The following is a 26836-nucleotide window of genomic DNA, read 5'->3' on the forward strand; positions in this document are numbered from 1 at the left end:
AGTTTTTCCACTGCTCCACTATTTGTTTGACTTACTTTTGTGAATTTTTTCAACATCTCATTTCAGGTGTATTAAAAAAAAGAAAAGAAAAACAAGCATAACTCATTCTATAATGTATTTGTGAAGTGACCACAGACATAAACCTTTGCTGCAGTTTGTCAAATTTTACCATGACCAGGTGATAGAGACGAGGAGATTTATTTCACTGAAAACATCTCCAGTGTCCCTGATCCCTGAAGGTCGTTCAGTTTGGCCTCACAGCTGTGGAGCTGCTCTGACTGAATTTAGGGATGTTTTTTCAGGTGGAAATTTAAAAAAAAATTAGAGCCTAGGAGTTAAAAGAGTAAAAATGAAGAACAGCTGTGCCTGAAATCACTTTTTTTTCTTTTCTTTTCTGCATAGTGCATTACATTTACCCTCCACTGGCCTTAACAATCCCCACACTAGAACAAACCAGAAACATTGTAAGCTGATCTGAGCATATACCTCTATTCTTCGATCTGACTGTTCATTTTTCTGATTGAAATCCCCTGTAAATGCTGAATCCCTTTGTTTTCCTCATTGAAAACACCATGAGCCTCCTAAACGCACTTGACACTCATAGCTATTCTGATTCCACTTGTGCTCAGGTTAAAGGTGGTCAGAGATGTCATGAACCAATAATACAACAGAAATGGAAGTTGTCCCTCCCCAGCAGGAGTCAATCAAACTGATCTATCTGCCTACTGAGAAGTTTAAACACCTCAAACATGTGATAAAGTTTCTACTGAGCTGTTGAATGTAAACAAGGTGATTTAACATAAAGTCAACAATGAATGTTGTACTTCACTAATTTAAAAGTTTTGACATGAGTTGAGGAGAGTTTAAGGTAAATTTGAGTTGAGTATTTAATACAAAGGCTCTTCAGTCTTTTTTAACTTGTAATGAGTAAGAAGATAAAGCTCCTCTCTGCTCTGTTCTGTCCTCTGGTTGGGAACTGCAGCTCCTCGGAGGATGTGAGCGCCTCCTCAGATTGTCGTCCAGCAGAAACAACCTCTCAGGTTGGCTGCTGATTGATCCCAGATGTCTGCAGCCGCCCGTTCCACTGACTCATCTCCTTCGTCCTCTTGAACTATGGTAGCTGTGTGATTGTGACATCCTTACATTGTTTGATGTCCACTGAGCAGAGCTGTCTGCAGCGCATGTGTCCACTGATGTACATGTGGCGCAGCGCTGCTCAGATGATGCATCGAGGGGTCGTGTTCGGAGGAAATATTTTGCCTCTGCGGTCGTGTTTATATTCTGCCAGGATGTGAGCGTCTGTCTCGGGGTTTCAATCCAAACTTTCTCTTTCTTACAGAGAAACTGGGACGTTCACACTTTGTTCTTCCAACTTGGAAAAGCACTCAGAAGAAGTTTGGATTTTAGCCTAATGGAAGAAATTCTGACCTGTGAAATCATCTCTAATGACCACAAGCTGTTAGCAGGGATTGTTCTGTTATTCCATCACTTTGGTCTAAACTAAAATATCTCATCAGCTATTGGATGATGCGGTGTTAGATTGTGGATGGGCATTCGTGGAAACTTTGACATTTCAGATCTTGCCAACATACGACTTATTCACAAGTCACACTTTGCATACATTATCTATACACTGCTTTATCCTCTTTAGGGTTGCAGGGGGGGGTTGAAGTCTATCCCAGATGACTTACAACAAAGGCAGGGGACATCCTGGACAGGTCACCAGTCTATCGCAGGTCTACATATAGAAACAAACAATCACACTCACATCAGTGAAGTACCTAAGCATGTTTTTGGACTGTGGGAGAAAACCCACACATGCACAGGGAGAACATGCAAACTCCATGCAGAAAGATCCCAGGAAGGCCTAGATGCGAACTGAGGACCTGCTAGCTGCAAGGCGACAGTGCTAATCACCGAGTCACTGTGCAACACCAAATCAGAGGAACCATTATTCTGCAAAATCTATTTTTTAAGTAATTGTATTTCAACTAAATTTTTTGTCCCCAGTGTGTCTAGAGACCCACAAACCATGAGAAAAAGACCTTGCCCTTGTTTCTTTCCTTTCTCCATACATCAGTGAGTGCGTCTCTAAACTAGATGTTCAGGTTTGCAGCCTGATGTGACGTCAGAACAAAATAAGCCTGACTCCTCTGTATATTTAATAGCTAGCCTGCATATGTACTGCAGATATTTGTAATGAGATTTTTCCTACAAAGGAGGTCCTCGGTTTACGACGTCCTTGACTTATGTCGTTTTGGCATTATGTCAGAACTGATTACGAGCCGGTCCTTGGTTTAACGTACGGCATTTCATCGTTACATCAAAACTGGTCCAGTGGAACTAGTCAGCGAGCGGATGAATACTGTATGTACAGTAGTCACGCGGCACTATAAAACTGCTTTGTTTACGTTTGCCGTCACACTAGATTATGCTACAGTACATTCGCTAACTTCATTATGTGCCCAAGTGTAAATTAGACTTGCAGTTTACATTTTCGCCAGTATTTTCCTACCAAGTTGTGTTTCAGCGTGAGCTAATGACTGTTTGGGTTACTGTAGTGGTACAAATATGCAAACTGATCGATATCGTGATGCACATAACAGCTTGGTTTACATTTTTACCCGAATTCTGACGAATGCTGAACTCCATACGTCGGAATTCCATATGTCAGAACTCCAACAAAAAACTGTTCCTACGATGTAATGCCAGCGTAAGTTAAGGATCTCTTCTAGTCATAAAGAACATTTCAGATACCCATATCGTCATTCTTTCGGGAAAAATGAAGTCAGTTTTATCTTTCATGTGTGTGAGGTTTCTCATTACCGATATGTAGAATTGAACTGCAGGCATCTGAAATGTAAATTGTGGAAATCTGCAGCTCAGTCATGACTAGCTGTAATTCCAGTTTCAGATATCAACAGTTTATTCCTGACTAGTAGTTCAAGATAGCTTTAATTCTCCTCAGTTCAAGATATCTACTTTGTCCTTTCTAAGTTAGACCTAGTCGGACTGAGTTCGAATATATCTCCAATGTGAATTCTGCCTCATCAAATCGTAACTACAGATATCTTGAAGTGGAGCTTTGATTTGGCAAAATCATGTTTCCAATATCTGTAGCTACATTAGAAGCTACACCAAGAGGGAGTCAGAGGCGGCCTGCTTTCCAAACACACTGTGGCACCACGACAGTAACTGCATATGACAAGTTGTTTTACCACTGTGTCAGAGCCAGAAGGGAAAGTTCGAGTAAATTTGGACTTCAAGTGTCTGATAAACAAAGCTGTTGTTCTCCACAGAGCTCTTTCTGTTTCATAACATTTGTCCATCACAGCAGCCGCCATAACTTCTGCTAACACAGTTTAAAGTCTTTGCTGGAACAATATCCAGTCAGAAGCCTCAATAGAGCAGAGTCACACACAAGTCAGACAAGTCGTAATGATGTCATTTGACAAATAAATATGGTAAAATGTTGTTTTGTGAAACTTGAGACATATTGTGAGGACATGTGAGACTTACGTTAATTTATAATATGTAAAATTGAAATACACCAACAAACCTTGGAAAGCTCTCACCAGGCTGGTGTGCAATCAGCTCTGCAGTGATTTATACTGCTATCATGTATATTTACTCAAGCACTGTGCTAAATTTCCTGTTTGTTTGTACTTTGAGTATTTTTATGTTATGCCAATTTCTACTTTGACTTTACTGCATTCTAGTACTGAATATTGTGCTTCTTGTTCTACTAAATTTATCTGACAGCTGTAGTTTTTAGTTACTTTATATAATATTGGGATTATAAAAATCCAACAAGAAATAATGTATGACATAAAATACTATCGATTTATTACACAATAATTTGGGCTGCTTTTATGTTAATGCATCCGTGATAATCATCCAATAATAGATCACTGGTAGAGGTCATTTTGATGCATCATCAATACTTTTCCTGATAAAACTGAATGAACAAAGGTACCAAGAGCTTTACAGGAAAATTCAGATAAAACATTTTACCTTAAAAAAAAATCAACAAAATCAGACCACTCAAAGGACCCAAAAAACTCCAAAAAGCATCATTATTATAAGCTTACTGTGTTTCCATTCATTCCCTTTACTACATAGTCATAAACTCCTTTTTTCTGTCTGTTTTTGTTTTGTTTGACACAAGAAGACCAACAGCTTTTACATTCTTTAAAATGACTACAGTAAAGAGATAACTCACTTTCCTGCCTCTGGAGGAACATATGTATTTATAATTATTTCCACATTGCAGCCAGACATTACTCCACAGCTCAGCCTTTAAACATAAACCGCTGCCAATTTCCTTTTTCATGAAAGCAGTTCAATTTTATGTATTGAGTTATGTATAGTGAGGTCGACCCTGTGAATCACTGCACGGAACTCATCTCTGTAGGTGTGTGGAGTTTTCTCTGTTCAGGACACAAAACCCTGCTATTGAGTTTGGTTAGTCAGACTGCATTAATGCAGATTCAGTGCTGGTGGACTTTTAACCCACATACATGGTGAATAAGACAGAATGATTGGTGCATTATCCATCCATCTATCATCTGTACAACACTTACTCCTCATTAGGCTTGCAGGGGGGCTGGAGCAGCTGACTTAGGGTAAAGGCAGGGGACACTCTGGACAGGGCACTGGTTTAATCACAGGGCTTTACAAAGAGACAGACAGGCACACTCACATTCACACCTACCTACAGTTTAGAGTTACCAATTAACCTCAGCATGTTTTTGGGCTGTGGGAGGAAGCCGGAGTACCCAGAGAAAACCCACACATGCACATCGAGAACATGCAAACTCCATGCAGAGAGATCCCCGAAATGTCAGATGAACCGGGGATCATCTACCTGCAAGGCAACAGTGCTAACCACCGAGCCACTGTGCAGCCCTGCTAGATAAAATAAGTATTTTATTGTTAGTTTGTTCATTATTGTAACTCAGATGAGGGTCTGACCATATATTTAGAGAAATATAGACATCAGTTGGTTCCATGTGTTGCAGGTTTTGCTTCCGTTTCAGTGAATGTTTGCTTTACCACTTGTGTATTTCTGCACCCTAGTGGAGGAAAATGATTTCGTCCAGCTTTAAAACAACCTGCAGACTGCCTTTTATCAAACCCTGAGAACTAACCACACTGAACAGATGATGATACAGGATGCCAGATACTGTCAGCCAAATGTGAGCTACTTTACAGTCCAGACCCTACAGTGACAGTACGTGCTACTTCTTCTCTGATAAATGTGACCTGTGTGGTGTCTTGCACCTCCTGTAGAGGTCGGCTGTAATGAGGCAGAACATCTGAGGCCATGAAAAGACAGAGAGCAGGTAAATGCTTCTCTCGTCCACATGTGGGTCAAATATTCTCAGCTCGACTCGCCGCTCAAGCTGTCCATCATCTCAGAGGCTTTGAAGTTTGTAGACGCTTTGTCGTTAATGTTTATGCCTCCCTTTGATAAATTCCCAGGTTGCACAGTTTCCTCCTGTTCATTCAAAGGTCAGCAGTATAGTATTTCTTATTGCGATAGTTTTCATGAAACTGGCATGCAACTGATGACATGTTCACACTAACAAACAGCTATTAAGAAACCAGTGTGACATTTAGGTTGTGTTCTCCCTGAGGCCAGTTTTTTACCCTTTATTAGCTCATATTTGGTCCCTTTCTGCCATTAAAAGTAGCTGAATTGCAGCTCCTGCTTGTAATGTACCCATAGGTGTCCAGACTGCTGTCACTAGATCACTGTGATACTGAAGAAATGTTAAAAATGTGATGATTCCCAGTAGAAACTCCACAAATACTATGACTTGATGCAGAGCTGTAGCAACACACAGGAAAAATTCTGCAACAGAAACTCCCAGAAATCAAACTTTCTTGTTCACATTTAATCTTTCACACCAATCTACACTGTTTACTTTATAAATCTGTAACATTTTAGATTAAAATAGTTTTAGTTAAAAAAACCTAAAAACAATCATGACTTTACCTTTAACAGCCTGACAGGTTTGCACATCTACAGCTGAACTAGCCTTTGTTTGATCGTATTTACATGCCGAAGACGGTGAAGAGGAGGAGCACGGCTGGCAGGAGGTGGAGGCGGCTGGAAGGTGCAGCGCTGACCTCCTGCTGCTGATTGGCTCTGCACTGACTGCAGCCGTCACCGCAGAAGGAGCAGGCGGCCATTTCGCTCCTCCACGATGATTTATACGTCGTCTCCGTCCTCCGCCCTGCAGGAGTGAGTGAAGGTTCAGGGGTCAAAGGTCAGCATGAAAGATTTAGATTCCATTTCTGTTTGGCTGTGTTTTTTAGGGTCCGAGCACCGCCGGTGCCGAATGGCTGATCAAAACTTATCAAAATGCTTCACAAAAGTCTGAGGGCGTAGAAATGGCGACCCCTGGAAATTTACAATTCGCCATGAAACAGGAAATGCTGTGTAAGTGCTCTGAACATGCTCCAATCCGTCTCAAACTTCACATGTGTGATCAGAGTCCACTCCTGATGACAACAATGGGCCCAAATACACGCTCGGTCGCAACGCCATCTGGTGGACATGCGTGGATTCGCCAACCAGCAAGGACGCAAGGACCCGTCCATCGCTGCTTGCAGCTTTAATTTTTTAAAATTTATTTCTGTCATTTCTGTTCATGTGCAAAATTTCTGAGAAGAAAGAGGGTGTGAGCCAAACATAGACAGCACCTATTATCTTCTGTTTTTTATGTATGTTCGAAGATTATTATTATTATTATTATTATTAAAATAGTTTTTGAAAGAATTTTTAAAATGTTAATACTTCATTATTTTTGAGAACTGAAATATTTAAATATTTATTTTATTTAGGTTGATATTAAATTGCCTGTGGGTGACAAATATATGAAACAAATATAAAAACAAAGTCTTTTATTAGAATATATCTAATAAAAATACTAGCATTAGTGCTTTATCATAATTTATTATTATTATTGTTGTTGTTGTTGGATGTTATTCACAAATATAAGGACAAAATTTATGATCATTAAACTACAAATAAAAGTTCTGCATTTTTTACAATTACACACAAAAGACACAAAAGAAAATTCTCTGCCCGGTGGCCAAACATGAAAACCAGCTTTATGTAACTCTGACTAATCACTGGACCAGTTCAGCATTTCCTGCTTTCGCCATTTAAAGGTTCAATTATATTTAAATCTCTCAGTGCCCAAAGAAAAACGCTATTTTTTGAGTTTCTTTTGCATCACTACATGGGGGCAGGTAGTCAGCAGCTTCCAGAAATCTGGATGAGATGAATACATGCAACAGTATCCTGCTTTCTGTCACTCCTGAAAGATCCAGGTTTCTCCAAACTCACTGATCTATTATTTTTTAAATCAGGACATTGTATGGCAAAAGCCTGATAAAAACTCATGCTCACATTCAGACAGATACTTTCTGTGACACATTTTAAAGCTTAAAAGTTCCATTTTTTAAATTTCCACCTCAAAACCAAACCCACCACTAAGTGGACGCTTTTTAAAATACAATAAGTTTTGTGTTTCCATCAGCAGGCCAGAGTGGGATCTGAAAAAAACTGATAAAACAACAATGCTACATCCATTTGAATTATCGTAATGTCAAGCAGCCTCTTCACTGAATGCACCATCTTTTAAAAATGGTGGCTGGTTCTATGTTAATACCAAGTTCAGGGATCTCCACACACAGAAAGCAGAGCGACTTTTTTTCTTTTACATTTGACTACTAAACCAATCAGTCCAAGTCCTAACTGTACAGATGCGTATTTATGTGTGCCTTAATGTGTGTTTATCTATGATGGGATAAAAGCTACAAATACAATCTTACTTGGTTCGTAATAGTCATAGAGGAGAACAGTTGCTCCCTGGACCTTGGCGACTCTGGACTCCAATACCAGACCAATCTCCAGACACATCTCACTTTTTGTCACCTGGAAACACATTTACAGTTGTTCTCTCAGCATTTGGCTTCAGATGGACGGACAGACAGACAGCAGTCACATTCAGCACACAGCTCACAGAGTCCAGGTACAGGATGACTTTCCCCGGCTGCGTCTCCACTTTTTTTATCACTTGGTCGGTCTGGATGCCGTCAGGTGTCAGACCGAAGCCGCTCAGCAGACCGACCTCCATGACGGCCATTCCTGTCATGTTCAGGCCCAGGTCATGCGACAGACTGCAGAAACCACAGAACAGTGTGAGGACAGCCACATTTCACCACAATCTCACAAATATCACAAAAAATGACTGGAAAATGGAGCATTAGATTAATCAGGCACAATCAATTAATCACAGTCACAATAAATCAACTGTAGATGAAGTAATAATACTGTATAAAAAGAAAGAAACGCTATTTGTACAGCAGTTTTCATTATTGTTTTAATCTAATAATTTGACAACTTCTTATACACACACAATGTACCTATATGTATTCAGTGCAAGTATACATATAAGTCTGATAATAATATAAATTAAAACAAAAACAAATAAAAATACTCAAAAAAAGTAAACAGTTTTTTTTGGTGAATATAGAAAATACATTTATTTTGAAAATATATTTTATGAACATTTGTAAAAATATGGGTTAGGGCAACAATTAAGTAACACATTTTCAAATTATTTCTACATTTAATTGACACTAAAATGCACGTAATTCTAAAAAAAAATCATATAACAATAACAATAGTTAAAATAAAATCAACAGAAATTAATGTATTCATTATTCTATTACAAATTAGTATGGCAATTGCTAGTCTGTTGAGCTGCTCACCTGTAGCAGATATTCAGCTGTACCGAGTCCATTTCTTCGTCAGTCAGTGAGACGCTCAGCTCAAAAGGCTCGTGTTCGCCGGCGTGTCGTCTCCTCCTCCTCAGCTCCTCGTTCCTGATGTTGTAAAAGACGTTCAGCTGTGGGAGAAGAACACGTGAATTTATAACACATGAATCTGACAATTGTCAACAATGAGCAAGACTTTGACAAAGCTCGAGTTAAAGCTTAATAACTTGTTAACATCACAAAACAATGACTGGTTTAAACTGAAAAGTACCATCAAATGTAGGAGCATGACTTGATAATTTATTTATCTGCTAAATATATAGGACGTTGAAATGTGACTCACATAAAAAATAGTATTTAACATTTAACTGACATTATTTTGTCATATTTGATGTACAAACTGTTGCTGTCCTTGTTGCTGTGATGGTAAGTATTTAGGTTTTTGGTGGTGGTGGAAAATGTTACTTGTAACTGTTTGTATTTTCTGTCACAAGGGGTCTCTGTCTATTAAAACAATTTCACATTAATTTGTACAATATACTGAGGATTTGCGTTCATTTTGTGTTGTTGTGTCATCAGGATTTGACATGTTTTGAACTTTTTTTAAAAAAAGAACTAAATACATATACGCGAGTCTGTGAATGCTGACCAACAGGTGGCGCTGTTACACCGGTGACATACAAATTCTGTCCTGGTACCTGAAACAAGGCGAGTCCACGACCCTCTGCCGTCACCCGGAGGTTCAGGTCGCTGCCTGGATCAATCTGAAAAGTCACAAACAAAATCATCATGTATTTCCAGACAAAAATGTATTGTTGGATTTACCGTTGGAGCTGCTGTGCTCAGACTGCAGCGAGTGGGGAGGAGTGGATGGAGAGAACACAGATATATAATAGAGCTGTAATGTCCAAAGGAATCAATATTGTAGAATTAAATCTAAGTCATTTTACAGTAGAAGGGGATTACTTTAATGGCAAAAAACACGGAAATTAGTTTTTTAAGGCGTTAATGAAAGAGCACAGAGCGACTTTAAATTTCTGCAGAAAACGAGTTTTCAATTCAAACAACAAAAATAAATCGCTATAATTTGACTAAAACTGCAACACATCTCCCTAAAACTACTGACACTACATCAATATTAGGTGCCAAAAGTAACATCAATGTAAAAGATTCACATATTGTGACAAAATTCAACAATCAAAGCTACTAAATCTATTATGTACAAATTCTGAGATATACTTTTTGAAGTTGCTTCATTAAGTTGTGCTTCACATACACTAATTTCTACTCTTATATTAAAATGAAAAGAAGTACAATTTAAGTTACAAAAAAATGAAATGTTAATTTTTTTTTACCTTAAAGGAAAGTAACTGTCAGGTGTACTGGCAATGAAAATAATGCTATGATGGAATATGAGCTTCCATGAGGTTTTATACGCATTAATTAAAACAAATTATTCATTCTGCCTGGTTTGTAATCCAGACTACATATTTATCAGTTTGTTCTTTATAAGGAAAGTGAAGGATTTTATTTTTTATGAGACACACTGCATGGTCTTCTATGCAGTGGTGTTCTGGGGAAGGGGGTGCTCTGAGCGTGATTAGAACAGACTCAACAGACTGATAAAAAGAGCCAGCTCAGTCTGTGGCTGCCCCCTCGACGCCATAGAGGTGGTGGGAGAGAGGAGGGCTCTGGCCAAACTATCATCCATCATGGAAAACTCCTCCCACCCTCTGCATCAGACTGTGAACTCCTTAAAAAGCGCCTTCAGCAACAGACTGTTACACCCTAAGTGTAAGAAGGAGCGTTTCCGCAGGTCATTTATCCCAACGTCAGTCAAACTGTACAATGCTGCATTATGAACTGGTCTACCTCTGTCACTGCTGCATTTTTCTACCGTACTATGTGCAATTATTTTTCAGCCTTATGTAAATAGTCTTCTTCTTCTTCTTCAAAAACATCTTCTGTGTATATAATGTTTTCTGTGTTTTTGCACTGCATGTTTCTATTTATTCTGTACTGTCTTTAAACTATTTTCTCTCATTTGGAGCTGCTATAACACTGAACTTTTCCCACTGTGGGATCAATAAAGCTTATCTTATCTTATCCATTATTCTGTCAATTATTTTCTTGATTGGTTGTTTGGTCTTTAAAATGCAAGAAAACAGTAAGAAATGTCAGTCAGTGTTAAAGCCTTAAATGACAAAAGTCTTGATTTGTCCACAGACCAAAGACCTTCAGTTTACAGTCACAGAGGTTGGAAGAAACCAGGGCATATATACAATTAAGAAGCTGGATTCTGTTGGAATCTGTTGTTAAATAGTTGGATCCCTGCAGGTCCTTACTAGGGAAATCTTTGTCATATGTGACAACTGGAAATGGCCCAAAAATAATCTATAAGAGCGAAGAACTGTAACTACTATTCTTCTTTGAAGCCCAAAATGTGACTTTTAGTAACTGCAGACTCCTAAATCAAAAGTGTGTTCTTACATCCTGGAATTAAACATTTTTGTGCCTCACTGCTCTGTGAACTCTGATTGGTTGTTGTGTTTCTGATAAAAGTGTCTCAGTGTACCTGCTGGCTCTGATAAAGCAGGTAGTTCTCCTGGTTGATGTGGAAAGAGGCGACGATGGTCACAGTGTTGATGTTCACCCTAATGGTAATGTCGGCGTCATTAGACCCTTCCAGAGCTGCAAACGTGGCCAAAGCCTGCAGAGCCACGACTGTGTCCTGAGAGAAAACGAGATTCAGGGTCAAACGCTGCACATCTGAGAACGTATTCTATCCCGGCTCAGTCTCTGATGGACGGTTGCTTTGATATTCACTGCTGATTTCCTGTTTACAGCTGAGTGTAGCTGCACGTCCTGCGTTTTGCACATGTCGGTGCATCTGTTTTTGTGTAAATTTCGGCCACACGAAGCCTTGCCGTGCTTTATTGAGTGCACTGCATTTGAAGTCACGGACAGTATTTAGATGTTTTCTGTCTCCCATCTGCCATGCATGTTTGTGCACGTGTGAGTGTCCGTGCGTGCTAAGGCGTCTTTTTAGTCACCGCATACCCAGACGGCCACAGTCGCCCTCTGATGGGACATATGACCACAGTTTACTGCTGAAGTGACACAGACGGGAATTTTTCCTTTTACATAGATCCAGTTTGACAAGCAGTGAAAAGGTCTTGTCTTTACAGTTTGGTTTTATTGTTTTGTTGTTGCTGAAAATGATATAATGCACCGAAAGAAGAGAAGAAGAAAGAGAAGAAGTTGCAGGATTCTGAAAGTGTGGCAAATGTTTCCTGACATTCGAGTTGCAGTTTATTTCAACTGCAAATATTTCCATTATTGTGTCTATGGCGGCATCATGCTAACATTGAGATCTCTGTCCAGTTAAATTTATCGCCTGCATCATGCCAGTTTGTTTCCATAAGTGAGGCTGACTTTCTGGAAACTCAGCTGTTGGGATGGGGGCAGATCTTTTCACTTTCATAATCAGTCCTGTTTATTGAAAGCAGAGTCCAAGATTTGGAGGACTGATGCAGGAAGACAACAGAAGTCCTGAAAGACTGTAATGTTCCAGAACAAAGTGTCGTTCCTGTCCTCACTGCTTTGCTGTCGACTGAAGAGGAAAACTATTTTGACAAAAGTGGAACCAGTTGCCGGCAGACTAGAATATCTCCACGTGTAAGAAGAATCCCAGCTGTTTAACTACAACTAATGAATCTGCAGCTTTGATCTTGGAGATGGGGTTCTACTTCCCCAACATCAACGTGAAGAAAAGACCAAAGACAGTCATTCTGAATGCTCAGCTCCTCATACAGTCAGTAGAAGCTGCTACAACAAAGAGAAAGTCATTTTATGTGCTGGATATCCGATTTTCCAGGTCCTCTGCAGCACTAACACACTGAACAGGAAGCTGTCCACAGCCTCATAGATGGAAACAAACCAGCACGTGTAGAGAAATATTCAGGTATTAGATCAGTCAGAAAGTACTTCATAATTGTCAGACCTATCTCCACAGCACAGTGATAGTACTATAGAATGGTCTAGCTGCTCCCATTGTCACTCACTATAGGGCAGGGGTATTCAACTAAAATTGAAAGAGGTCCAGTCAGAGAAAATTTATTGAAGCAAAGGTCCGGATCATCATAATATCTCATTTGAATTAGTATGATATATGTTGATGTAACCTAGTAGTTTTATTAGCGTTGGCATTTAATCAATAACTGACCATCAAACAAATTCAGTACAATTCAAAAACCTTTTGACAACATTTATTAATAAATAACTTTTGAGATAACGCTACTTCTTCTTCAAAAAAGTGCAGAATTTGAAAAAGATTTTAAGATCTGACCTGAGTACTTCCAAATCCTCCCCTGTCGTTTCTTTGTTGGCTGAGCCACTTCACGAGGCCGAGACCATCTGAGACCAAACCCAGCCTGTGCATAGTCAGCAGCATGTAGGACACCATCTCAATGTCTGCAGAGCGAGGCTGCCATGACGACGACACCCTGCCATGTGTGGAGGGCCATTGCAGGCCTCCGTCTGCTCACAGAGGAACATTCAGAGAAGAGATGTGTAGAGCTATAAATGTTGGAGAATGTTGGGAAACTGTAAAAACAAAGTCTTAGACCTTAGAAAAGGGTTGAGTGAAGAAGGTTAGACAATTAGGCACAGAGTTTAGTGCATGTATGTATGTACTAAACGATCATGATTTTAATCTGAGGCTAGATTGTGTGATAGATGTCCGGTCAGTCACAATGATACGATCTAAAAAAAAACAAAAGTATATGAGCAGAAACACAACATCAGTATATGTCTCAAAATGTCAAACTTTCTTTAAAATACAGAGACACAGGTGTCGAACCTATCGTTTCAGCTCGTCCAGTCAGATTGTTGAGTGCCATTTGGGCGCTGGAGCTGCCGTCCAGAGCCAGAGCGTAGGTGAGGAGGCTCAGGCTGTAGCTGCTGGACACTCCCAGAGCCGCACGGGTCTCCAGGTACATCAGGGCTGCCGACACCTTCCTCGCATACTGAGCCTGACAGACAGAAAGCAGGGCAGCAGCATCTGAGACATGAGCTCAGCTGAGCGGCATTTATGGGATCAGATCATCAGTAATTTAAATGCCATCTGCAGCCACATTAGCTCTTCCAGACTGCTCATTAAGGTCAAACTTAACTTACCCCTGTGGGGAAAACAGAACCAACGTCTTAAATAGAGAAAATTATACCTGCCTGCGTTGTTTGTCGCGACTGAAAACCTCATTCTGATCATTTACGGTCATGAGAAGTGAATCTTTTATATATATTCTATAAAACAAATGTAGTAAACTCTGTTGCTGCAGACAGTTTCTTTCTGTATCTTGTTGGGACTCCAGCAAATAAACCCTCCGAACTCTGTGCAGTTTGTAATTCCTGTCACGTTTTTACTCACTGTGGGCTCATTTTCTCTACAATATCAAGTCCTGCACCTACATAGAAACATACATTTATGACATACTCATAATGTCACAAATCAAGAAAATACAAAAAAAAAAAACTTATGGTGAATTGCTTTGATTATTTATTTTACACAAAAAAAACACCAACTCAGAATTAGCAAGTACAAAGAGTAAAGTGATTTTGATCAAATATGTTTTTAAGCTTAGATTTGGTCTGGCATTCCAACAGAATGGCATGTCACAGGTGAGTGTCTCAACGGCCTTGGAAAAGTTGAAAATCAGACAAATTTTGGCACTTACTTAAAGCTGACATGCTTTCAAACCTGGAAGTGGGCTTTGGGGTTCAGATAGTTACATTTCAGGGGTCATATGATGCTACACAAAACTATATTTGTAATAGTAATAAAGAAAAAAATAATAAAGAAAAAAACTATTTGTATAGCACCTTTTGAAAACCTGAATTATCCTCGGGATTAATAAAGTATCTATCTATCTATCTAAACAAAATTACAGCATTTATTACAAACAAACAATGACAGGCAGTATAACATAATTAAAGATAATCAATAAACAGTATCAATTAGGTTTTAAGTTGTGACTTATTAGATGAAAGTAAATTCAGACATTCTTTCTTTCTTCGGTAGATTTTGCATTTCTGTTCAGACTGGAGCTATTCTACCAAACTTAACATTTATCATTTATTGCCTTCAATCTATTGTGTCTTTAATAAAATTGTGTGTTATTCATAATCATCATGCAAACACTTCTAATGTACAGAAATAGAATTAACCAAGAACCAAAGGGGATGCTAGCAATACTTCCAGATGGAATAAACTAAGAAACAGCAGTGATCCAAGCTGTTATGTTCACTCATTTAGGGCCAGTAAGCTGTGTCTGTTTGTATTTTTTAAGGTATGGATGCTGCTGATTTTATAAATGTCTGAAGCAATTTTTTCCATGTCAGTGAACCATTAAAATGTCACACTGAATTGCAATGTATAAAATGTTCTATACAACTTAGGTTTATAAGCTCTCACCCTGACATTACTGTCTTCCAGCAGAGCAATCAGGACGTAAGCTGTGAGGGAAACAGGCCCGTCCAGGCCTCCTTGGAGCTCGGTGTGAATAACCCTGCCGGGCTCCCGGAAACTCCCGTCGGCCGCCTGCTGGGCTACGATCCAGGCCGCTGCTCTGTCCAGCACCAGAGAGTCGATGCTGATGAACGGACGAGCCTGCAGGAAACATCGCAGCACGAAAGCAGAGAGCCTGTGCGCACAGAGTTTCTCACATCAGGGTTTCTGAGAAGCTGAAAAATGTCCCAAAAGAATTCACAGAAAAAGCTTCCTCTTGGCATTTCCAGCTTACCAGGTACTTCCAGATGAGTCCTTCTCTCCGAAGGCACTGAAGGAGCCGTCTAGTCTCTGGAAGGACAACTCTTGCACATAACCTGAGGAGAAGGACAGCAGAGGGAGAATAAAGAAGTTGGAACAAAATGACAACCAAAAAAACTGCTAACAATAAACATGTTACAAATATTTGGTAGGATCAAATATTGTACTTTTAATACCAGGTATTAAGGTGAATTTATGGGAATAAAAACGCATTTAAGGTTGCAGCTATCACTAGTCACAACCTGGAGATGTTTGAGTCAGTGGTCACTGAACAACTTGCTTCACAAAAAACATTGTACAGTACAGTTAACCTCTGTGTGATAGTTTAACACACTATTACACTACCATGTATGCATACAGTACACTCACTGACCACGTTATTAGTACACATGTCAAAATGAATGCAATCAATCAACAAAACAGATCTGCCACAAATTCTACTTTCATCAATTCTTCTACATTTTCAATATTTGCTGTTAAAACAGTGATGGTTCTATGTTATATTTGTCATTAACGTCATGGTAGGTGGTGGTTCCTACTATTTTGTCCACCCCATTAACACACAGGAGGGGCTTTCATGCACTGTAACGTCAGAGTGTGTTACTGTGATGTGATCTTTGGGTCGACCTTTCATCATAAACTCCGTGGCTCGGTTCACGGTGTTCCGGTCGGCCTGTCCGGTGGCGTTCAGGTACTGGAGGACGTAGATGTTCGGAGCAAAGTTGATCATGTTCTGTTCACCGCAGCCGTAAGGCATCCGGATCAGAGACTCTAGACCGCTGATGGACGGGCCAAGGAGGTCGCCTTCACCACCACGGAGGACAAAACAGACAGCATGAGCAACGCTGACCGAGCACACAGAAGAACATTTACTGTTAATGCAGATTATTGATACAACTAATACGATTGTCTGTAAGCAGAAAAAATCCCACTGATTGAATTAAACCTCAGTTATTCAGTGCCAAAAGCAGTAGATGAATGCTAATGAGGGTAACTTTAGCCTTCAGGTTTTACTGACTAATTTGTTTTCAAGATTCAATCTGTTGATGTCTTTAGACTATTTCATTTGATGCAATAGTTTTGTTGTAAATTAATGTTTTATAACCCTCCTGTCATCCTGCGCGTCAAATTGACCCGTTTTAAAGTTTTAAAAATGTGGAGAAAAAAAATATTTTCACAGTGAAAACTTCCACATTTTCAAAATTTTTCAAGGAAATTTTTGAACATTTTTGGTGGAAAAATCAAATTTAAAAAAATGTTTAAGAACATTCAGAAAAAATAAACCAAAATCCAGTGAATTTCGTTGTCATATTTGGGCATTTTTTATTTAAAAAAAATAAAACTTTTGAGGGAAACCTTTCAGGAATTTTCTTCCTGAAGCTTTTGAACATTTTTATAAATTTGGAGAATTTTTTTCAGAATTTTTGGACTTTTTTCATACAAGGCAACAACATTTTTTGGTAAGGACAACACGAGGGTTAAATGTTCATGTTGGTATTATTTGCTCTACATAAATGAAATTCTGTTTGCTTATGAAGTGTGCTGATTTTTAGGTCATGCTTAGGTCACTGTTTAAAAAAAATCAAGCTGACAAAATGTTTTTTGGAACATTCAAACGCTTCAATGTTCAAGTAATACATTAATTGCTCATGAAAACCATTACTTACTTCAGCAGAGAGGAAATATTGGTGGACTGCTAACTCTTTCCTTAAGACCAAATAAGCTGCTAGGCTAGTGTGTTACATGACGATGCAGATAAGTAACAGAAAAAAGGCCAAGACTTCAAACAAGGCATTTTAGACAGTATGGAGCAAAGTTTTCTGTGGGAGAGAATAACTCCTTTTGAAGTGGACTTTGGGTTTTATAATTTTGCAGACCTTTCACATCCACAACAAGCAGCCATAAAACATACTAAAGGAAATGTAAAAACTGGGAAGGCATCCCATGTCATGGGCTCTTTAAAACGAGATAAAGAAAAAAAACATTAGTAGCTATATGCCCGGAGTTCCTGCATTTCAACCAAAGTTGTTTTTGGACTATTTTCACATGACATCATATTCCTTCCTACAATAACTAATAATAAGTAATTAATTTGTTAAACTGAATTAGATTCTTCATATTTCTCTTCAAGGGAATCTGGGGCATCATCAAAAGTCCACTCGTTTGGTACCTCCATTCTCTACAGTTTTGAAGACTAAAAGTGCATTGATGACAGAATTGATCAGTTTTCTTGCAGCAGAAGAAACGGCTTTCTGATTCGGCAGGACATAAAATCTGCGTGAAATCTAAAAAATAACAATTAAATTTAAATAAAAAGTGAAAAATTACAACCCTAGACATGACTGTCGATTACTTTCATTTAAGCTTCTGAAGTCTGATATTAACCGTTTTGTGATGCTTCAGTGGATTTCAATCATTTTCATGTCTTTAAAAAAAGTCCTCAGACTTGCCACTAATCACTTATGCACGCTGGAGACTGCTTTGCTGATGCATGTTCTCGTGCAAATGTCCATGCTTTCATCCTCAAACAGATTTAAAAATATATTGGATAACATATCAGTTACAGACTGCACTTTATTTATCAGGTAGCTGCTGTTGTCTGATAGTTTGAAATGTCAGCAGTAAACCTTGCAGTCTTCTTTCCACTGATCACATAACAAACCACAACCAGCTGCTGCTCCCTGCTGATCCAACACTTCACCTGTAACCTGTCATAAATATCCTCCATGTTCAACACCTGAACATAAAGGAAAGTGTGACCTCAGTCTGCTGCATGTTGTGCTGCACACGTGTGCTCCATGCTGGACGTCTGCACCTTGTTACATGGAAAAGTACCGCATTACCTTCCTGAATGAACACATGTGAAGAAGCTGTTTCTAGTTGTTATAATCCATATTGTCTACAGGCTAGTGCTGCTGGACATGTACAATAAAGAAAATATACATGCCTTAATTAGAGATAGTTGAATTTTTTTACTGAGGATTCGCATTTACAATTCTTAGCTCCCTAAAATACAAAACTGTGTCAATAACTTTCATTTTCACGGATCTCTACTGAATTAATGCAAAACCATGTCAATATATACACACGTGGACAAAATTGTTGGTACCCCTCAGTTAAAGAAGGAAAAACCCACAATTCTCACTGAAATCACTTGAAACTCACAAAAGTAACAATAAATAAAAAAATTATTGAAAATTAAATAATCAAAATCAGCCATCACTTTTGAATTGTTGATTAACATAATTATTTAAAAAACAAACTAATGAAACAGGCCTGGACAAAAATGATGGTACCATAACTTAATATTTTGTTGCACAACCTTTTGAGGCAATCACTGCAATTAAACGATTTCTGTATTTGTCAATGAGCGTTCTGCAGCTGTCAACAGGTATTTTGGCCCACTCCTCATGAGCAAACAGCTCCAGTTGTCTCAGGTTTGATGGGTGTATTCTCCAAATGGCATGTTTCAGCTCCTTCCACATATGTTCAATGGGATTCAGATCTGGGCTCATAGAAGGCCACTTTAGAATAGTCCAACGCTTTTCTCTCAGCCATTCTTGGGTGTTTTTGGCTGTGTGTTTTGGATCGTTGTCCTGTTGGAAGACCCATGACCTGCGACTGAGACCAAGCTTTCTGACACTAGGCAGCACATTTCTCTCCAGAATGCCTTGATAGTCTTCAGATTTCATCGTACCTTGCACACTTTCAAGACACCCTGTGCCAGATGCAGCAAAGCAGCCCCAAAACATTACTGAGCCTCCTCCATGTTTCACCGTAGGGACAGTGTTCTTTTCTTCGTATGCTTGGTTTTTGAGTCTATGAACATAGAGTTGATGTGCCTTACCAAAAAGCTCCAGTTTGGTCTCATCTGTCCAAAGGACATTCTCCCAGAAGCTTTGTGGCTTGTCAACATGCATTTTTGCAAATTCCAGTCTCGCTTTTTTATGAGTTTTTTTCAGCAGTGGTGTCCTCCTTGGTCGTCTCCCATGAAGTCCACTTTGGCTCAAACAACGACGAATGGTGCGATCTGACACTGATGTACCTTGGCCTTGGAGTTCACCTTTAATTTCTTTGGAGGTTGCTCTGGGCTCTTTGGATACAATTCCAACGATCCGTCTCTTCAATTTGTCATCAATTTTCCTCTTGCGGCCACGTCCAGGGAGGTTGGCTACTGTCCCGTGGGTCTTGAACTTCTGAATAATATGAGCCACTGTTGTCACAGGAACTTCAAGCTGTTTAGAGATGGTCTTATAGCCTTTACCTTTAAGATGTTTGTCTATAATTTTTTTTCGGATGTCCTGGGACAATTCTCTCCTTCGCTTTCTGTTGTCCATGTTCAGTGTGGTACACACCTTTTCACCAAACAGCAGGGTGACTACTTGTCTCCCTTTAAATAGGCAGACTGACTGATTATGAGTTTGGAAACACCTGTGATGTCAATTAAATGACACACCTGAGTTAATCATGTCACTCTGGTCAAATAGTTTTCAATCTTTTATAGAGGTACCATCATTTTTGTCCAGGCCTGTTTCATTAGTTTGTTTTTTTAAATAATTATGTTAATCAACAATTCAAAAGTGATGGCTGTTTTTGATTATTTAATTTTCAATAAATTTTTATTTATTGTTACTTTTGTGAGTTTCAAGTGATTTCAGTGAGAATTGTGGGTTTTTCCTTCTTTAACTGAGGGGTACCAACAATTTTGTCCATGTGTGTATGCTCTGATTTTCAGAAGAAAGAAAAAAATGGCCAATGTCACTGGTTGAATTAAAACCTTGAATTGAAACCTCAGGAGATCTGAATCTGTGTCCAGGCTTGTTGTGATTCAGGGTCTTTCCTCAGCATGTTTACATACCGACGGCCGTCACCGTGACTCTCTGACTGTCCTCCACAGTATCCAGTGGAAAGGTGAACTCAATGTTTCTGGAAATGTTTGACTGAGATGGAGAAAGTTCAAGCAGCAGTGATTTCGAGAACAACTGCTCGAGTCCTTCAGCCTGAAAAAAATGGACACGAACAAACCTAGTGAGTAATACTTCTGGGCAAGGAAGAGCTGCAAAACCAGATCAAGACTCGCTAGATTAAAGAGAAGCAACAGATGAGGGTCGGTCAAGTTTTCGGTCTATTTGCGTTTGTTCTGGAGCTGCAGCAGACACCAGTCTGACAGCTTCAACTCTCACTGTCGATGATGTTTAGTTGAGCACAACACTGAACCTCTGGTTTCGTACTTCATCAGCAGCTTCACTTTCATTTAAAAACCTGGATATGGCTTGTGAAAAATGAAATAAATGATTTCCAATAAAGATTCGGGACTATTCCACCTATATGGTAGCATAAGAAACACATTCACTAGTTATTATTGTAGATCAAGTCTTCATCCTTTCATTATTTATCTTTACTGTTGAGATTACAATATAATGTTTTCACAAGTCTTTCTTCAACTAAATCTTTATTTAATTGCTTTAGTTCTAACAATTTACAATATAAATATTGTCCAAATATTATTTTCTATGAGGAGTATCTTTTTTATTTATTTCAACGTGCACTGTAAGAAATAAATAAAAGTGCAAAATAATTGCGAAAATCTGGCAGGAAGTGCGCCAGACAAAAAGTAAACAAATAAGTATTGGTGTACTGCAACATTCAAAGACCACAAAAACTGTGATTCATAAAATAAACACATTTTTAGCCTTTTAAAATATGTAAAATTGTGACAATCTTAAGAGAATGTGATTTTACTAGACATTTTTATAAATTAACAAAACAGAGAAAATCTGTAAAAGAACAGTTAAATACTTCTTTCATATTTTAACTTTTTATGAATTTTACTTTTAAATAGTGTAAATTTTCTGTGTATTAATTATAGTTTTTGCTGACTTCAATCCAGTAAAAATTTTCTGTAAAATTGTTTAAAATGGTTACTTTTATACAGTGTGGTGCATTTCCAATCAATGTTTCTACTGCGTCTCTATCGGTCATGTTAAGCGTATTTTTGAGGTGGGTACAGTGTCTTAGCAACTTAGCTGTGTGGAACAATGTTTTTGTTGTTTTTCCACAGTGATTTATAAGTAAAAAGACATCAGAGGAACCATCTTTAGCATTGTTAGTCACTGCATAGACATTTAAATAGTTTCAATTTAATCTTTATCTTCTACAAGACAAATTCTAATATTATTACAACTGTATTTGACTGTTTTACTGTATTATTGTATGTCTCACTTATTATTTGTTTATACACCAGCCTCCACTTATGGATGTCTACCAATGATAAAAAAGATTTCTATGAGCTTGTTTTAAACCATTTAGTATTACAAAAAGGAGGTTATACTAAAGAACTCTTTTATACCATATGGAGCTACAGAACTGTAGCCACATTATTTAAGTGTTTGTGTGATTTTCTCACAGCACCTTGACGAGCACAGTTGTACGGACGAGGTCGGACGCTGCAGACGACGTGGCTTTCACAGAGATGGGGATCTCTCCGATTACGAGTGGCCTGATGGGAATTAGGACGGTCGCTCCGCTCTCACTCTTCACTATCACCTCTCTGACGATGGGCATGGGGAGCTCCTCGTCGTCTGGGAAGACGAACTCGAAGGTGTCACTCTGTGCAACAATCACAGAGACCTGACAACAAAGACAGAGAGAGTCTGCCCAGATCACATTTAAAAAGACGCAAAGAGTGTGTGAGGAAACAAAGGGGACACATTTGATGCACTCTTTCATGAGGGTGAAGGACTTAAAGGCTAAAGATAACAAGTTTTAATCTTATATTAACCTTTTGTACAGAAAAATCCCACTAATCCTGTGAACTACATTCATTCCAGCTGTAATCAAACACTTGATAAGTTCTACTGCTGGTACACGGCGACATGGACAGTATGTCACGTTGTTAGCCTCAAAGCAGATGTGATATACTATATGACACGTCCTTTATTTGTTCTTTGATCTTCCTGTTAACAGTTAACATTTTTTAAATATTATAGTGCAGATACACAGTTAGAAACTGAACACAAGCTCAGAGCAAAGTAGAAGTTTAAGTGGAATGTGATATGTTATATGATATGTAAAATTACCATTCCTACTAACATTTAACAAAGCTATGTGCTGCAGAGAAAACTACAATTCTACAGTTCTGCAGTTTCATTTAGTAGATGCTTTTATACAAAGACACGTACATGTGAGAGTAGAAACTAATACAGGATTTTAGGATAAATTACAAATGCAGCTTTACAAAACCGAACACTGCTTCTATGGATAGAAACAACACTATTTCTAAAATATAAATATTTTGCTTCCCAAAGTAATAAAATGAAATCCATTGTAAAATGGGTTTAATTACAAAACTTTGAAATAAGTTAAGACATGATTAATGAGAACGCATCATTACATCAAATAACTTTAGCATGCTTCAAAAGTTATTTTTCCTAAGTGAATTTCTAATGGAATATTTTCTTAATTTACTCTTTTAGTTGCAAATACAAAAAATATGCGCACAATACATGTTTATCAGCAAGGTTGCGCAGAAACTGAATTGTCTTCATTTTTGGCTGCTTGTATGAAACATAAATCCTGCCTGGTTCAGCTCCCTCCTCACTGCAACGATACAGCAGTACAACACGAATCCCAGGCTCCATTTTACTCTCATTTCTAAATGAGGGTAAAACACAATTACTTCTGACAGCAATCCCCTCAGGAGGGTGTTTACTAAATAAACATAGTCATATTTTAAGTGAAATATCACTTTAAATGCTGAAAAACTTGAGTTTCTTACTACAAATGTTGGGCACACTTGTTATTTTACTTGAGACATTCATGCATTTTTTTTTTCTCTGTGCTCCGTTGGGCCCAACAAGTGGTAAATCATAAGATTGGTCCAGGCTGGAACTGCATCACCATGCTTCAACCATCAACTCATAAATCAGACACTTGCATTTCAGCTCACACTTAAAAATAATCATTTGTTTATGTTCGGTTGAAATGCAGCTCTTCTAACACGTGTGAGGGGAAGCAGACTGACCTCCAGCTGCTGTTGGAGGTAGTTGAACACAATGACCTCCAGCACCAGCTCCTCTCCACGGATGATGCAGGCCGGAAGATTCAAGGACAAGAAGAAATCCTGGAACACCGTGAGCTGTAGGAAGGTCATACGGAAAACTGTGTCACATGTGACGCTGCTACTCAGAACCGAATCACTATCAGTAGAACAAACAGCCCTGCTGGGACTGATGTTACTATATACACTCAACAAAAATACAAATGCAACACTTTTGTTTTTGCTCCCATTTTTTATGAGATGAACTCAAAGATGTAAAACTTTTTCCACATACACAATATCACCATTTCTCTCAAATATTGTTCACAAATCTGTCTAAATCTGTGATAGTGAGCACTTCTCCTTTGCTGAGATAATCCATCCCACCTCACAGGTGTGCCATATCAAGATGCTGATTAGACACCATGATTAGTGCACAGGTGTGCACCTTTCAGAGTGGCCTTTTAATGTGGGAAGTCTAAGGCACACCTGTGCACTAATCATGGTGTCTAATCAGCATCTTGATATGGCACACCTGTGAGGTGGGATGGATCATCTCAGCAAAGGAGAAGTGCTCACTATCACAGATTTAGACAGATTTGTGAACAATATTTGAGAGAAATGGTGATATTGTGAATGTGGAAAAAGTTTTAGATCTTTGAGTTCATCTCATAAAAAATGGGAGCAAAAACAAAAGTGTTGCGTTTATATTTTTGTTGAGTGTATAACATCAGTGAAATCAGAGGATGAAAAAGGGCTTTAAATTAAAGACTATACAAACTATCAAATATAGACGATATAAATAAAAGAGAAAAGACAGAAATTACAATGGAAGAACTGACATCATGTAAATACCTTGGCTGGTTGGTCCACCAAACCCAAACCCAGACTCTCAGACATGACAAAAGCAGTGGCAGTCCAGCTTGTGATGCTGTCTGGTACAGTCAGTGGTATTTCCTTTGTGTTTGAATCGCTGCAATAACAAGTAAAGAAAGTGTATTTTAAACTAAAACACTGACGAAAAACAGGACAGAACAGCAACTTACCTGAAATAAAATCCAGTTTTGTGTGTTGGCACTAAGAACTGGTTTATGATACATAACTCCCTCCAAATAATCAACAGTGTTATGGGATTTGTTGCAAACAGCATATTTTTGGTTTAGATTGTTGCTGTGTTGGGTGCGCGATGTTTTTTGTTGGTGCAGGTTGTCTGACTTTGGTTATAGCTGGACGTCAGAGCAAGACTCAGCTGTCTCCAGGCTTCATAAGGCTTGTCTCATCCTGGTAGTATGGAGGCTCCATTGTGTTTAGTGTTTTATTTAAGATTATCTGAGTTGGCCTGGCAATGTGTTTCTCATTTTTTAGCAGGGCTTTTTGTTACATTTCTGCCAAATTAAGCTTGATTTTTACAGTTATTGGTGCTAACCTTATTTCCTGCTCAGAGTTTAGTTTCGTTACTGTCAAAAAAATAATGCAAACCAGTATGTCTGCTTTCTAATTGAGTTTGAACTGTCGCTTTGCATCCTTCACTGTTCGTCACACAAGTGCTTAATTCAACATGGAAAATGAATTACAGGCATTGCAAATCTTGTTGTCTGTGCAAGCAGCTGTCATGTAGTGGAATTTTACATTTCATCATGCTACTACTGCCTACATGCATAGAAGGTAACCTGTTATTTATTAATATTATTCATCGAAAGATTATGCCCCTATGCTGCACATACATTTTAGGAAATTACATCATGAACTCGTTTTAAATTGATTCAAATGTTTAAACAGAACCAAAACCGCACAATTGTTGAGTTGTAGAAGTACTAGAGTAGATAGTGGTATCATCGGCATACAGTGTGAGTTTACAGTTGATCTTTAATTAACATGACAGTGCTTTTTTTGTGTTTTACCACCTTTGCTCACAGCTGATGATAACACAGTGTTTCTACTAATATACTAAGACAAATGCACTCCTCTGCCATCCCTTTAAATCACCAACAAAGATACAGTATAATGTTTGAAGTTGACTGTCTGAATCTCATTCTTTTTCAGCTTCTAGTAAAACTACAAAGAAACAGCAAAAGGCTGGTTATTATAGTTATTATAGTTTTCTGTTATGCTTCACCCTGTGTTGGCATCCATCCAGAGCCAGGTCTCTGGAAAGTCCTGCCGCTCGTGTGGCTCCTGCTGTTCCTCTTGATGTTGCTCCACTGCCAGATCGCTTTCCGCGAATGTAGGAAACATTCCATCCACTGCTGTTCAGAAGAAAAGTGTTCGTCGCGTTAGAATCACATTGTGGCAATACACAGTAATTAAGTGAGAGTAGAAGGACATAAGGTTTGTTTAGCACTTACGCAATGCAGGCAAGAGTTGATGGTAGTACAAAGTAGCATCAGTCAACACCACAAGATCACAGGTCTGCATAAGTAATACACATTTCATTACACATTCCTGATGAGTATGATGATAACTAGAGATGTCCCAAGCTCAGGTCATGGATCAGGGCTGATTGTCATTCTTTTAAAAACAGATCAGTATCACCACCAATCTAAGCTCAGTCCTTTAACTGCATCAGCAAACGGCGGAACAACCAGATGCTACAGTTAATCTACAATACATGTGCTGACATACATGTGGAGCACTTGTCAAACTCAAAGTCCAGCACATCACTTTATGTGGACCATGAGCGATGTGTATTTCTTATTCTGATAAAATAATGAGATTTATGTTATTATAACAGGGCTCCAGACTGCGATCAATACATTTGCATATGCAAACTTTTTTGATATGTTGAGTGTGTGTGAGTTGAAATTTAACGTGGTTGCATCGTACAAGTGCATGATGATCACTGGTAGAAGCAGTACTGCACAAGTTATCGTGGTTGGAAATAGTGCTGTTTCTTTCTCATTGACTCGGTCTCTTTCTGTGAAATGGTCAATTTATTAGAGAGCAGGAACAAAGTAACACAGGGAGGAAGCTTGAGCAGTTTGAACTGTACTGAATGCTGTCCTTCCTGGAAGTTGCTACTTTAATCACAGCAACAAACATGATATGCATCTCTGGGGAGGCTGACCTTGAATACTGAGTATGGATCACCGAGGGCGTAACCTGGAGACACGTCAAACTCCTTCATCTCCTTCAGCACCTGTGAAAGTAACACCAGCAATCTCAGAGCTGCTACTGTT

The 26836-nt window shown here is 38.7% G+C and overlaps 1 protein-coding gene across 1 annotated transcript in view; it reads right to left on the reverse strand.

Moving 5' to 3' along the window:
* Window positions 1-5900: 5900 nt before the first annotated feature.
* cd109 (CD109 molecule) overlaps window positions 5901-26836 on the reverse strand; it is a 32427-nt gene continuing 11491 nt past the window's right edge. The window contains 18 exon segments of the mRNA XM_051937034.1: window positions 5901-6242; window positions 7849-7951; window positions 8040-8196; window positions 8791-8927; window positions 9495-9560; window positions 11372-11527; window positions 13145-13335; window positions 13658-13829; window positions 15269-15497; window positions 15597-15678; window positions 16250-16426; window positions 20481-20622; window positions 22034-22252; window positions 23646-23759; window positions 24516-24633; window positions 25777-25903; window positions 26006-26069; window positions 26725-26796. Of these exon segments, the coding sequence (XP_051792994.1) occupies window positions 6061-6242; window positions 7849-7951; window positions 8040-8196; window positions 8791-8927; window positions 9495-9560; window positions 11372-11527; window positions 13145-13335; window positions 13658-13829; window positions 15269-15497; window positions 15597-15678; window positions 16250-16426; window positions 20481-20622; window positions 22034-22252; window positions 23646-23759; window positions 24516-24633; window positions 25777-25903; window positions 26006-26069; window positions 26725-26796 (2508 nt within the window). The 3' untranslated portion in view covers window positions 5901-6060.

This window comes from Acanthochromis polyacanthus, chromosome 16 (assembly GCF_021347895.1).
Source record: "Acanthochromis polyacanthus isolate Apoly-LR-REF ecotype Palm Island chromosome 16, KAUST_Apoly_ChrSc, whole genome shotgun sequence".
NCBI classification, from domain to species: Eukaryota; Metazoa; Chordata; class Actinopteri; family Pomacentridae; genus Acanthochromis; species Acanthochromis polyacanthus.